This window comes from Mastomys coucha, unplaced genomic scaffold, assembly GCF_008632895.1.
Source record: "Mastomys coucha isolate ucsf_1 unplaced genomic scaffold, UCSF_Mcou_1 pScaffold22, whole genome shotgun sequence".
Classification (NCBI taxonomy): domain Eukaryota; kingdom Metazoa; phylum Chordata; class Mammalia; order Rodentia; family Muridae; genus Mastomys; species Mastomys coucha.
Window position 1 is genome coordinate 142,687,845 of NW_022196905.1, and position 13,462 is coordinate 142,701,306.

Below are 13,462 nucleotides of genomic sequence, written 5' to 3' on the forward strand. Positions count from 1 at the left end.
TAAAAAAAGTCCTGGGGACTGGAGAGAGAGCTCATCAGTTAAGAGCCCTGGCTGATTTTCTAAAGGTTCTGAGTTCAATTTGCAGCACCCACATGGTGGCTTACAGCCATCTATAAAGGAGTCTGATGCCACCTTCTGGCATGCAGGTATACTTGCAGACAGAGTACTCATACAAAAAAAAAAAAAATCCTGCGATTAGTTTGATAGTTACAGATAAAACCACAGGAAACCATGGATCTATAACACCACCTACCACCTATGCAAGCACTAGTGCTGTGCTGCATCTGCTAACCCCATTAACCCCCGTTATGGCCCCATGCAGTAGCCATGATATTTGAAGTGGAGTCTTCTGGGGATTAGGAAGACACTCTGTGGTATGATTGCTGCCTGAATTTAGGGAAAGCAAAACAGCTGTGGGCTGAAGGAACGGCCGAGCTTCATGAAAGACCTGGGGAGCCTTCATTGATTTGTACCGATGTAGCAAAATGTCTCCAGCCACAGAAGTTTATGTCTCAGAGCTGTGAGGCTGGAAAGCAACACCAAGCCAGGGTCAGCGTCTGACAAGGGCCTGCACTCTCAGACAGTAGCCCTTCTTCTCTGGAGTATGGAAGAGCTATTGATACCTGTGTTCATGCTAAATAGTAACTGGGCCACCAGGCTACTTCTCCAGCTCTCTATTTGTGACAACAGAGTTTCATTCAGATATTTCATAATGCTATGAAATATCATAGCATTACCTTCGGATGACCCGAGGCTCTTCCAGGAGCCCACAGTCAACCTGTGCTACCTTAATCGAGATCAGTGGATCTCAACCTTCCTAATGCTGTGACCCTTTAATACAGTTCCTCATGTTGTGGGGACCCCAACCATAAAATTATCTTTATTTCTACTTGACAACTGTAATTTTGCTACTGTAATGAATTGTGAAAGAGTCATTTGACCCCCAAAGGATCATGGACAACAGGTTGAAAAATGGTGGTCTAAGTACAGTTCACTCATAAGCACAATTGTGCGAACTGCCTCTAATCCCACAGAGCTCAGGTCCATGAGGGGCGCTGTTCTGTTTCACTTTTCTGTTGTGATTTAAAAAAAAAAAAGAAGAAAGAAACACTGACCAAAACCAACATGGGGAGGTTTGGTTTAATTTGGCTTACATGTTCTTGTCATTATCCATTGTTGAGTAGATCTTTGCGAGTCCAGGAACTGAAACCCCTCATGAACTTTTCTTTACTTGGAGATTGAACTAACCTGACCTGTGCGTGTTATTAAACCTCATGGCACCTTAAATAAAATGAAAATACCATCTTTTCTTTCTATTTCTACTAGTTTTTCAAGTAGCCACTGTTCTAGTTGGTTTTCTGCTGCCATGATAAACAATGACCAAAATCGACTTGAGGAGGACAGAGTTTATTTGGCTCATGTGTCCCGATCACTCCATCACTGAGCGAAGTCAATGCAGGAACTGTAGAGAAACACTGTGTATTGGCTTGCTCCTCATGGTCTGCCCAGTTCACAGTCTTAGACAACACAAGACCATGTGCCCAGGGATGGCACCGCCTACCATAGGCTAGGCCCTTCCATGTCAATCAATCAGGAAAATGACCCCACAGACACACCCATGGGCCAGTCTGAAGGAAATAATTCTTCAGTTGAGGTTCCCTCTTCTCAAGTGACCCTAGTCAAGTTGACAGAGAAAGCTAACCATGAAAGCAAGGGTGGTCAGTGATGAAGGAGCACTGTACTAGCCTTCCAACACTGTAATAAAATACCTGGCATAATTAACTTAGAAGCAGAAAAGGGTAGTCTGTGCTTACCTTTGGAACTCCTAAGCTTCAGTTAGATGGGCCATTGCTTTGGGCCTCAGGACGGCACCAGTGGGGACCCTAAGACAGAACAAAATGCTGCCTCATGGCTGGGAAGGGGAAAAGCCAGGATTCCACAGGCTTCTTAAAGGGCACACTCCCAGTGACTTACAGACTTCCCATTAGACCCCACTTCTTAAAGATTCATTGGTACCTCCTGGTTGGGGGATCAAGCCTAACACATGGACCTTTGTGGGACATGGAACATGAAGGCTTTATATAGACAACAATCAACAATCACAAGGCCTCAAAGATACCCATGTTAGGAGTTTGGTCCACATTATAACCAAAGGAAATCTCTCTGGGAACTCAGTTTGCATTACAAGTACATTCTGTTGATCAATGGGGACTTTCTCTGAAGAGCTCACATTTCTGATTTATGAGTAGTATTTCCTTATTATTAGCAGTGAAATTTTAAGAATCCATCTGTGGTGACTCATAAACGCAGATTGCATATGTAGTATGCTTTTATATCAATGTAATTGATATAAAAACAAGCAGTCATTGAGTTACATGTAGCTTTTTTTTTTTTTTTGCCCTAAGTAATATTTCTAGCGTGCAGTACTTCCTATGCCTGGTAGTAATGCCTAGAGTGGCTCAAAACCCATAAATACTTCACTGTTGGGTATTATGACAGGCAAAAATGTTTCATACCAAAGCTTCTGTCCTGATTTCCATTATTTGTTAGATAACTAACCAGTAATGGACAAAAGGGTAAGCTTAAGGGAATGGTTGGTTTTAGTGTGTGTGTGTGTGTGTGTGTGTGTGTGTGTGTATGTGTAAATCATGAGATGTTTCATTGTCAAGAATCACTATCATAAAAAATTGAATGAGAATCTGTAGTATATAATAATATATGCTGGTAGATTCATATATAGTATAGAGATGTACTTAGACTTATTCCAGGATGACGTAACAGGTTCAGAGAAAAGATGGCTGTGGGTGTTATTGTATATTAATGATACAAATGAATTAAGTCTGACTTGGTTCTGTTATGCTTTATATAAGGGAAATGGTTCTTACCTTCAGGGCTAGACTTACTTGGTTGACATGATTTATTTATTAAACATGTGATGATATTTTGTAGCACAAAACTGAGTGACTCTTATTACCTTTTTTTTTTTTTTTCAGAGTGAAAGGGCCCTTGCGAAAGAAAAGGAGCTGTCAATCGAACTTGCCAACATCAGGGATGAAGTTGGTAAGTAGGGCACCTAACATGAACACCGTTTGCCACTCTAGAGGTGGAGGGATCCGGGAGAAAGAAACCTAAAATTGAGGCAGTCCATGTAATAGCCGATTTTATTCAGAACATCAGACGGTTTATACTCTGAAGGTTTACAAAAAAGTCACATAAGTAAAGCTCTCATACGTGCAAGCTATATATAATCACAAGGACAAGCTGCAAATGTCAAAAACATGTTTTTTCATAGAGGCATATGAACAAATAATATCTGGTTGTAGTGAATAATCTAAACTCGCCCCTATCTGCTACACATGGAGGAGCGGGAAAGTGTGCCAAGAACAAATCACGTTTCTTTGAAGAAACTGAAGTCACAAGACCCTTGTCTTGTTTTCCTGGCGTTTTCTCACAAGCACTCAGAGTTCCTCCTCGAAGGACTCTATTCTTGCACTGTGTTCTGACAAAGACCATGAAGAACATCTTTTCTCCATTGTCTTGAATGTATAACAAAAACCACTGTGTTTCCTACAGTAAGCCAAATCAAACCTGTCTAGACCAGCAAAGCAAGTATCCTAGAGCAAGCAAAGTAGGCCACTGGAGCCTCACAGGGAGCCATAATAACTCCAGCTTTGTTATTACAGAGACACTTCTCGAAGTTAGCATTGGGACTAATCAGGTCTTGACTGTTCTTCAAGGATGGCCTCACATATATTGGTCTCTATCACCAGCTGTGACAAGCATCCCTCTCTCTGAGCTATTCTGGATTCTGTGAAATGCATGTTGCATGGCTTCCTACAGCTCTATGTACCTTGCCACGGGAACACCATCATCTCAAAAAGGGTTGGATCAAAATCATGAGGGATCATGTTGAAACATGCGATCTTTAGCTCATGGGATGGCCTAGTACATTCAGAGACTTTGCCAAAATAAGGACATCTCTAGGCCCCTGCAATGTGATAGGAGGCAGGCTTCCCCTCTAGGGGAGGAACTGGCAAGGGCATTTGCCATGTCCCACTCCTCCCAACCGTTCCTTTTACTTCCTTTTTCTCCAGGACTAGGGATTAAACTGAGTGCTTTGTTAAGGCTAAGCAGCCACTAGACCGCTGAACTACAGACATTGTAAAAAAATGTTTTATTTAAGACACGTCCCCATTAAGTTCCCATTAAGTTACCCAGGCTGATTTTGAACTCATTCCACAGCCCAGACTGGCCTGAAATTGGTGACTCTATTACCTCAGTTTTCTGAGCAGCTAGACTTACAGGCCAGTGTCATGAGGCACAGCTATACTTTCCCTTCATGACGCCATTTTTTTTTCTCTTGCCAACCCACAATTCAGTGTCCCCAGAAGTCAGTTAGCAAAGGCTAAGCATGGCCTTTTCCCATTGGGTGGTTCTATTCACAAGCCAGCGTTCTAGTCACAAGCCAGCGTTCTAGTCACAAGCCAGCGTTCTAGTCACAAGCCAGCGTTCTAGTCACAAGCCAGCGTTCTAGTCACAAGCCAGCGTTCTAGTCACAAGCCAGCGTTCTAGTCACAAGCCAGCGTTCTAGTCACAAGCCAGCGTTCTAGTCACAAGCCAGCGTTCTAGTCACAAGCCAGTATTTCCCCTCCACCTCATGTGGCCTTGGAAGCCCATCTGTCTGTCTGATTTCCCATCAGGCCACCCTACAGGTTATTAGCAGTCCAGCCCTCTCTAAGAGCCATGGATTCTTAGGAGAGCAGGGGGCTGACACGGGGAATGGGCTTCCACCATAGCCTTTCTCATTCTCCCTTTTATTATATTATTATTTTTAAGATTTATGTATATGAGTACACCATTACTCTCTTCAGACACACCAGAAAAGGGCATCAGATCCCATTACAGATGGGTGTGAGTCACAGTGTGGTTGCTGAGAATTGAACTCAAAACCTCTGGAAGAGCAGTGGGTGCTCTTAACCACTGAGCCATCTCTCCAGCCCCAAGTATTATTTCTCTTCTGTGAGCTTTGTGGCTTCCTTTCTCATTGAAATGGCTCAGAAGTGCTTATTTCCCCCTCTCCAAGGACAGCTGGGCTCTCTGAGAACACGACAAATTGCACTGCTCTATGCCTGCCTTACCTCCATGGGTCCCCACCCCAGGAGCTGGAGGACTAACCCAGACATAGGTTTAACTGAGCAAGGCCAGCCCTGGCTAAGCCTGTGAGGGATGCTCTCAAGAACCCGAGGCTCATGGGATTAGTGCTGAAGCTGTTAGACAAGCAGCCACCAGAGAAGGAAACGTGACAGTCTCCCTGTTCCCTTCAGGCTCCCTGCTGAAAAAGTGTTACCCTCTCATTTTGTTGTCATCGTTTCCATGGAGACTGAATCTCCTTCCTTGAAGCCCTCGACTTCTCTTCCAGTTTGCTACTATGGGGTCTTACTGCCTAGACTGTCAGCTGCAGCCCCTGTATGAGCAGCAGAGGGCGCCCTTGCTGGGGTCAAGAGCTAGTTTTATTTCCCACTGAAATTTTCTTGTTAGGTGTCACCTGAAGGAGCCCCAGGTTTCCCAGATGGCAGACTGTTGAGCTGACAGTTCCGAGAGACCTCCCCACAGGTGACCCGCCATGTCTCTAAAAGAACATTTTTCCATGGACAGATCCAGTCTACATTATCAAGAAGGCATTTTTTCTTCTCCAACTCTAACTGCCAAGATCTCTCTCCTCCATGTCACTCGGCCCCTGAGCTCAAAGAGTCTGGCCCACACTGTCCTGCAGGCTAGTTCCCGGGTGACAGGGCCTGAGGACAGCTGCAAGCCTTCAATTGCAACCCTGTCCTCCAAGATGACTCCTTACTAGGTATTGTGGAGGCACCTCAGGGGTAGAGATAAGGATAGAGTTCCAGAAAGTTCTGATGCACAGTGGCAGCCACATCATCAAATAGACCCTTCATGGTGACACTTGGCAAGCAGACATGACTCAAACTCAACTTTGTGTGTCCTAACAACTCACTGGCCTCATTTAAGCAGTCACCGTTACTTGTGAGAGAGATGTTTGGGCTGTTGGCGGGCACAGCTCTCCAACCTTATAGTCGGGTTGGATAATGCCACTCCTGGGCCCTGTTTCATGGTGATTATCACTCTGTGCTCTTTATCAGAATGACAGCTGAAGCCGGGGCTCACAAGATACGCTAGCATAGAGAAGCATGAAGTATGACTAGTGCCAGGCAAATGTCAGGGAACAAACAAGTGCTTCCCAACACTGGGGTGACCTTAGAGCTTTGAAGAGATCCTGCAGGGCCCCTTGGGTTGGCTGCAGTAGCTCACTTTTGGGCTCAGCACTACTCCCCTCCCTGGCTAAGAGGTTGGAGTATGAAGATGGATCTTTGGGCATCCAGGAACTGAAGTTACTGATAAGCTATCCTTCATTCAGAGTGAACCAGCCTGACCAGTGTGCATTGTACCTCAGATTTTCCTTAAATGAAATTAAACAAACATACTTAAACAAAAAACTTGCCTTCCCCAACCGCCATTTGTGCTAGGTTTTACAAATAACCACCATCCTGGTTGATTTTCTGTTGCTGTGATAAACACCATGACCAAAAGCAATCTGGGAAGGAGAGGGTTTGTTATGTCTTCCAGCTTATAGCCCTTCCTTGAGAGGAGTCAGGGCAGAAACTCAAGGCAGGAACCAAAGCAGAGCCCATGGAAGGCTGTTGCTCACTGATTTGCTTCCAGGCTCATGTTGGGCACCTTTCTTATACAGCTTAGGTCTATCTGCCTAGGGATGGCACCGCCCACAGTGGGCTAGGTGCTCCTATGTCAGTCATTAATCAAGAAAATGCCCACAGGCTAGTCTGATGAAGTCATTTTCTCAGTTCTCCCTTCCCAGATGACTCTACCTCATACCAAATTTACAAAACAACCTCCCTAGTCAATAAACTGTTAGGACACACACCATGAACAGACACACTATCCTAAGGTGTGAAGAAAACACTGCAGGATTTGATCCTCTGTGGAGTTTTCGAGTGGATGATATCGAGCTGGTACCCCAAGATGCGGAAGCCTATGAATGTGCTTCTCCTGAATACGAGTATGTTTGCAGCCAGTTCCAGGCTTTAGGGGCTCCAGTGACTAATAGGAAGAGTTGGCTTGACCTCTCTGACCCTCAAATTCCTCTTCATCAGCCAATTCCAGGAAGAAGCTCCTGAGGAGGAGTTCTGCTGAGGTGCAGCAGCTAGCATATAAACACAGAGAGCAGAGATCTCCTCTGCTGGTTGAATGTCTCCTCAGATAGATGGCCTCCCAAGAGCAGCCTCTGAGTTGAGGACAGGCCATCTGTTGCGCTTGAATTGGGCATGCCACTGCCTTTAGCAATCTCCAGAAACATCTAAATGCAGCCAGATTTGTACTCGGTTTAGGTTTAAGTCACTTGATTTCTGCATTAGTGCTCAGAATAGAAGCAGGATTCATCTGCCAAATAGGAGGGGAAAACAAACCCTGGAAGAGACAAAGCACAAGTCCCTGGCAGCATTATGGCTGGTCCATTCACCCCAGCATTCATCCCAGGGGATGCCTGGAGCAAATTCTCACTCCACTGTGGAGATTGCCTTTGTGACTGAAGAAAGGCAGAAGAGAAAAGGAACATGGGAATCCTTTGTCAGTCCATACATTCTAGAGCTGTGGTCTGCACTTGCTCCCTCTTAAAGAAGAAAGTGAAGCCTTACTCATATAGGGCCCAGGGCCCTCAGTAGCAGCCCTGTCATTCTTTATACTACTTATCCATTGGGACCTATGGGAATCATAGAAGGCAGAGACCAGAAAGAAAGAGAAGGGGCCAGGGAAGTGACATTTCTAAAAATGCCGACATTGCCAAAAGTAAGAATAGCTCAAATGTTGCAGATTCTAGGGTAGGATTGGCCATCCCCAGTCACTCCTGAAATTCCTGTCCCAAATTCTACCAGTAGTTGATAATAAGCACCCATTGGGCATCCTCAGGTTTGGTTTGAATAAATACAACAGTGGTGTCTGACACCTGGTCCGAATCAGCACTTACACGTGGTCCTCTGCTCTAATGCTTGTGGGAACCCAGGATGTGTATTGTGGGCAATGGAAGCTGACAGTCAATCAGGACCCTGAAGAAGTTGGGTTTGCTTTGAATCTGAAGTAGGCAGAGGAATGTTTGAGGCTGTGGGAGAAGTGTGGTTGGGTATTCCCCGCTGTAGCCTAAGGAGGGACCTGCACTCACATGAAGAATCCCAGGATGTATGGCTGAGTGTGGGTGTGTGCACAAGTGCAGATGCTCACAGATGCCCAAGGCATTCTGTCCAGCTCCCCATAGAGCTGGAGTTACATGCAGCTGTAAGCTACCCAGCATGGGCACTGGTAGCTGAACTCAGGTCCTTTCCAAGCCATCTTACCAGCCCCTTAACAACATATTTCTAGGGAGCTTATTGGTCAAAGGAGCCAAAAATTAATTTAGAAAATAAAAACAGAACACATCAAAATTTGTGTTGCAGAATTCTCTGGTCAGCGTAATTGGATCTTCCCACTCAATCTGCCCCACAAAGTTTGGGAAGACATCCAAAATATACTAACGGCTCCATAGGTAATCGGAGGGTGGTATGGGGAGTGTTTTTGCTCTCAAAGGTCTTGTCTGCCATCAGCAATTTGAGCTTGTTCATAGAGCTTCAGAAAGACTAATTTCCTTGCAAGGCTACAAGGCAGCATGACAAGGTCTGAGAATCCTACCCCTCTTACAGGAAAATGAGATAGGAAAAAGAATTCAAATCAATGACCTCAGCCACTCTGATTAAATTTTATTCTAGGAAATGTCATTTTCCAAAGTCATTTTGGTTTCTCTCCCAAACAGGTGCTTACCCATGCACAGTTATATTGAACCTACCAATTCCCTTTATATGCACCAGAGACATGGTTGCCATGGAAAATACATTGCTGCTACTATCACACACACATGCACACACACACACACACCACTATACTATTTTTTAGACACTGATTTATTCCACATGGCAGCCACATCCTTTCTGATATTTATAAAATCCCATTACATCTATACGTTTAACACATTCTCATGTTATGAAAGGGGATTCATCACCTGGACTCCATGTGGTTTTGCTTTTCTCCTTAGTTACCCTTTTCCCTAGCCAAAAGCTCTTCACCTGCACCTTGCACTGGATCATCAGTGACCCCAGTGAAGGGTGGCTTTGATCCATCCAGGTGCCTTGCTGGATGTCAGGGACCTGATGTCCATTCATCCTAGTTACTTTTCTATTGATGTGATTAAAGACTGGCCAAAAACAATTTGGGGAGGAGAGGGTTGATCTGGCTTATACTTCCTGATCCCAGTCAAGGCAGGAGCTCAAGCAGGAACCAAGAGGGAGGATCTGAATGGTCCTCACTGGCTTGCTCCCCATGGCTTGCTCAGTCTGCTTTCTTTTTTATAAGCCGAGACCTACCTGTGTAGGGATGGCACCGCCCACAGTGGGCCAACTCCTCCCACATCAATTACAAATCAAGAAAATGCCTCAAAGATTTCCCGCACATCAATTTGATGGAGGCAGTTCTTCAGCTGAGATGCCCTCTTCCCAAATGACTCCAGATTTGTATCAAGTTGACAGAACAAAACAACAAAACAAAAATTGGCACACAACTAAATCCTAGCCCCATCCCCATGAGATATCACCTTTACTTGACAGTTGAAATTTGCTTCTCAGTGTCCACTCTGTTATGGTGACTAGAAGTTAGAGCCATTTGCATGTGGACAGGAAGGTGGGTTCCCAGAGAACCCCTCACAATGACGAAAGCAGTAGAGGGCTGTTCTGCTTAGTCTTGCGGTATAGATGTGAATCCATTGGTCAGAACAGGTCACCATCTGAAGAGGAAAATGCTCCAGGCATCCTGACTGAGAGGACTCTGGAATACCTTTGCCCCAGGCTTGCGACCCGGGAGAAAGCCTGTCTTCTCCAGCTGCTGGCCTTGCACTCTGCAGGAAGTAGTGTCCTGGCTTTGTTTAAATCCGGTGCCTCCATTGTTCTAAGTGAGGAATCCTGGCAGCCCAGCCACTGTTCAGCCAGGGAATTGAATGTACATTTCAGTTAGGATGAATAATATTAATGGCGGTCAGACTGTTGGTTATAAAAATGTACACACTCAGAGCTGGAGTGATGGCTCAGCTGTGAAGAACATGCTCTGCTCTTGCAGAGGGCCACAGTTTGATTCCCAGCACCCATATGGTGCCTCACAACCAGCTTCAACATGCCTAACTCACACAGACACACATACATAACTAGAAGTAAAAATAAATCTCTAAGAATCGACAGTATACATTAAATCATATATATATATAATATATATATAATCAATTATAAGAACCAATGACATACATATACACCTATACATAACATACATGTATGCACACATGTATACTCTGTTGTTAACTGCCTGGATACCTGGATACCTTGTTTCTTCCAAGGATGTATCTAACGTTAGGTGGTGGGAACAGTTCTATGTGGTCTGCTCTGTTCTTTGGTATGTTTGAAGAGATAGGAACATTGAGCTTAGTTGCTGGGGAAATTCGTGCCTCTCAGGTAAAATTAGGTTTTGAAGATTTAAAAATGCAAATCCTTCATTCCATGCAAAACTAAAGATAGTAAACACACACACACACACACACACACACACAAACCTCATGTGAGAGAGGAATCTCCCAAGCCCCATGGCATACACTGAAATGAACAGCCTGGAAAAAGGAGCAAGACTGGGAGCCTGTTACCTTCAATGAACAGTAATTTACTCTTTAGCAACTGCTTGACCTCTGCACTTGTCTAGTATAAATTGGGAATGGGGCCACCGGAGCCATAGGGTAGTGGTGGTGATGTGTGTTGGAATGGGGGCTCTGTAAACTGTGAAGCACTGGAAATGACTGCGTCTTAGTTAACTTCTGTCTTAGTTAGGGTCTTACTGCTATGAACAGGGACAGTTACCAAGGCAACTCTTATAAAGGACAACATTTCATTGGGGCTTGCTTACAGGTTCAGAAGTTCAGTCCATTGGTGATAACCAAGGCAGGAGCATGGCAGCATCCAGGCAGGCATGGTACAGGAGGAGCTGAGAGTTCTATACCTTCATCTGAAGGCTGCTGGGAGAAGACTGACTTCCAGGAAGCTAGGATGAGGGTCGTAAAGCCCACACCCACAGTGACACACCTACTCCAACAAGACCACACCTCCTAATAGTGCCACTCCCTGGACCAAGCATAGACAAACCACCACTGACTGGATCCAGGAAGCTTGTTTTCTAAAACTCAGGATGTACATTCTACCTAGTGAAAGGGGCCCTGAAGTGCATATTCACTAAAATTTAAAGTGTTCAGTCCTTTAGTGAAAGCTCTTACTAAAAGGTACATTTATTATGGAGATGGATATGACCTGGGTCACTTACAGAACAAATCTTCATGGTTTTAAATAACTAAGTGCTTCGGCCATGCAGAGCCATTAGCTGCCCTTCCAGAATCTGGGCACAGAAAGTCCAAGGTAGTTAGTGGTGTACATTGATGCCACCCAGATGCCTTAAGAAGGACGGGCACCCAGATGAAATGGGCAGAGTGAAAGAGCAGGCTCCATGCAAGCCCGACATCTGTACTAGCTCTTTCCTGGGTATGCATGTATGTTAACCAGTTCTCATCTGGATGGCATAGTTTTTCTTTTCAGAAGTCTAAAACCACCTTGAATCTGTTTCCTTCTTCCCTCTTTGCCTGTAAATCATGTCTGTAACCACCCACCCGACTCCCCCAACCCACACCACTGTTACTGTCTTACACAGGACCGGCCACCATTCATTCATTCCCTTGTTCCTCTTAAAGAATATATTAAACTCGATGCCAGCCTGGCCAGAGTGAGTTCCAGGACAGCCAGGGCTACACATAAAAACCCTGTCTTGAAAGACCAAAAGAATACATTAAGTGACACAAGGCATTTATGACTATCGAGAGACTTATATAAATTGGGATTTTTTTAAAAAGATTCATTTATTTATTTTATGTGTATGAGTACACTGTAGCTGTACAGATGGCCGTGAGCCATCATGTGGCTGCTGGGAATTGAACTCAGAACCTTCCGGCCCCACTTGCTCCAGCATAATTTCACTGTAGCTGTCTTCAGACACACCAGATGAGGGTGTCAGATCTCATCGCAGGTGGTTGTGAGCCACCATGTGGTTGCTGGGATCCGAACTCAAGACCTTCGGAAGAGCAGTCAGTGCTCTTACCCGCTGAGCCATCTTGCCAGTCCCAGGATTTTTATCTTTATGCCTGCTCTTCCATATATCTCTCTATCTTTCTTCTGAAATACAGGAACAACAGGCTTGCTATTATTCCATCAGGCATCTCTGTGACGCAGATCCCATAAGGGGATAACATGTTTCTCTTGATTGAAGCTTTCTCTCCTTGAGGGTATGTTTTGTAAGGAAATTCTAACAAAATGGCACACCCAGGGCTGGAAAGATTGCTCAGCAGTTAAGAGCACTGACTGCTCTTGCAGAGGACTCAGGCTTCATTTCCCAGCGCCCACATGGTGGCTCACAACCAACTGTAACTCTAGCTCTAGGAGACCAGATGACCCTTCTGGTTTCTACAAGCCCCAGGCACTCAAGTGGTACACAGACATGCACGCAGGAAAACCACCGATACCCATAAGATTTGTAAAGTGGAAATTTATAAACAAAGCCAAATGTCTTCTTCTACGGTGAGTATAACACAATGCTCTGAGATGACCCAGCTCATTATGAGAGCCACATAATGCCAAGATGGGAAGTGGAGGTCAGATATAGCTTTCAGTGACACCTGGTGACTGGTTTCTGCCACCTCCTAAAGACTCTACATACAGCCTCCCAAAATAGCATAACTAGACTGAGAATACTATGCAAAAACTGAGCCTGTGGGAGATATTTCTGACTCAAACCAGAACAAGGTCTGAGCATGCAATGTACCTGATGTCCTCCTTTGGCTGATACTAAGCTCAGAGGAGTCAGATGAGTTTGAGAAGCTGGAGTTGCCAAAGCCTGGTCTCACCTCGGAGACATTGTAATGGAGGTTGCCCATGCTCCTGGCTCTGCTCTAGAGGGCCTTGCCTTCACCTGGGATTAGTTAGTTACACTTCCTGCTCTTTGCTGCCTACCCGACACATAGTAGGGCTACCTACTCGACACATACTAGGGCTGTTGGGAACAGCAATCTGTATCTAGATGAGGCAAGAATACAAGTGCCAACTCTTATTTTGTCAGAGCCAGCTTTCATACAGCCTCAGCGCTTTAGCACTGCTACTGAGTGTGTGTGAATGTGACAGGACAGGCCACTGGTGGCTTATTCTCCTTCTGTGAACATTTCAGACTTCGCTTTCAGCCACTCCCTTTTTTTTTTAACCTCAACATTTTCACCCAAAAGAATTGA

The 13,462-nt window shown here is 45.0% G+C and overlaps 1 protein-coding gene across 5 annotated transcripts in view; it reads left to right on the plus strand.

Annotated features, from left to right (window-relative positions):
• Mtus2 (microtubule associated scaffold protein 2) overlaps positions 1-13,462 on the plus strand; it is a 388,646-nt gene that overhangs the window by 350,520 nt on the left and 24,664 nt on the right. For all 5 annotated transcript variants that reach the window (XM_031338775.1, XM_031338773.1, XM_031338772.1 and 2 more), the window contains one exon: positions 2,994-3,060. In XM_031338775.1, coding sequence (XP_031194635.1) covers positions 2,994-3,060 — 67 coding nt within the window. The remainder of the gene's footprint in view (positions 1-2,993; positions 3,061-13,462) is intronic.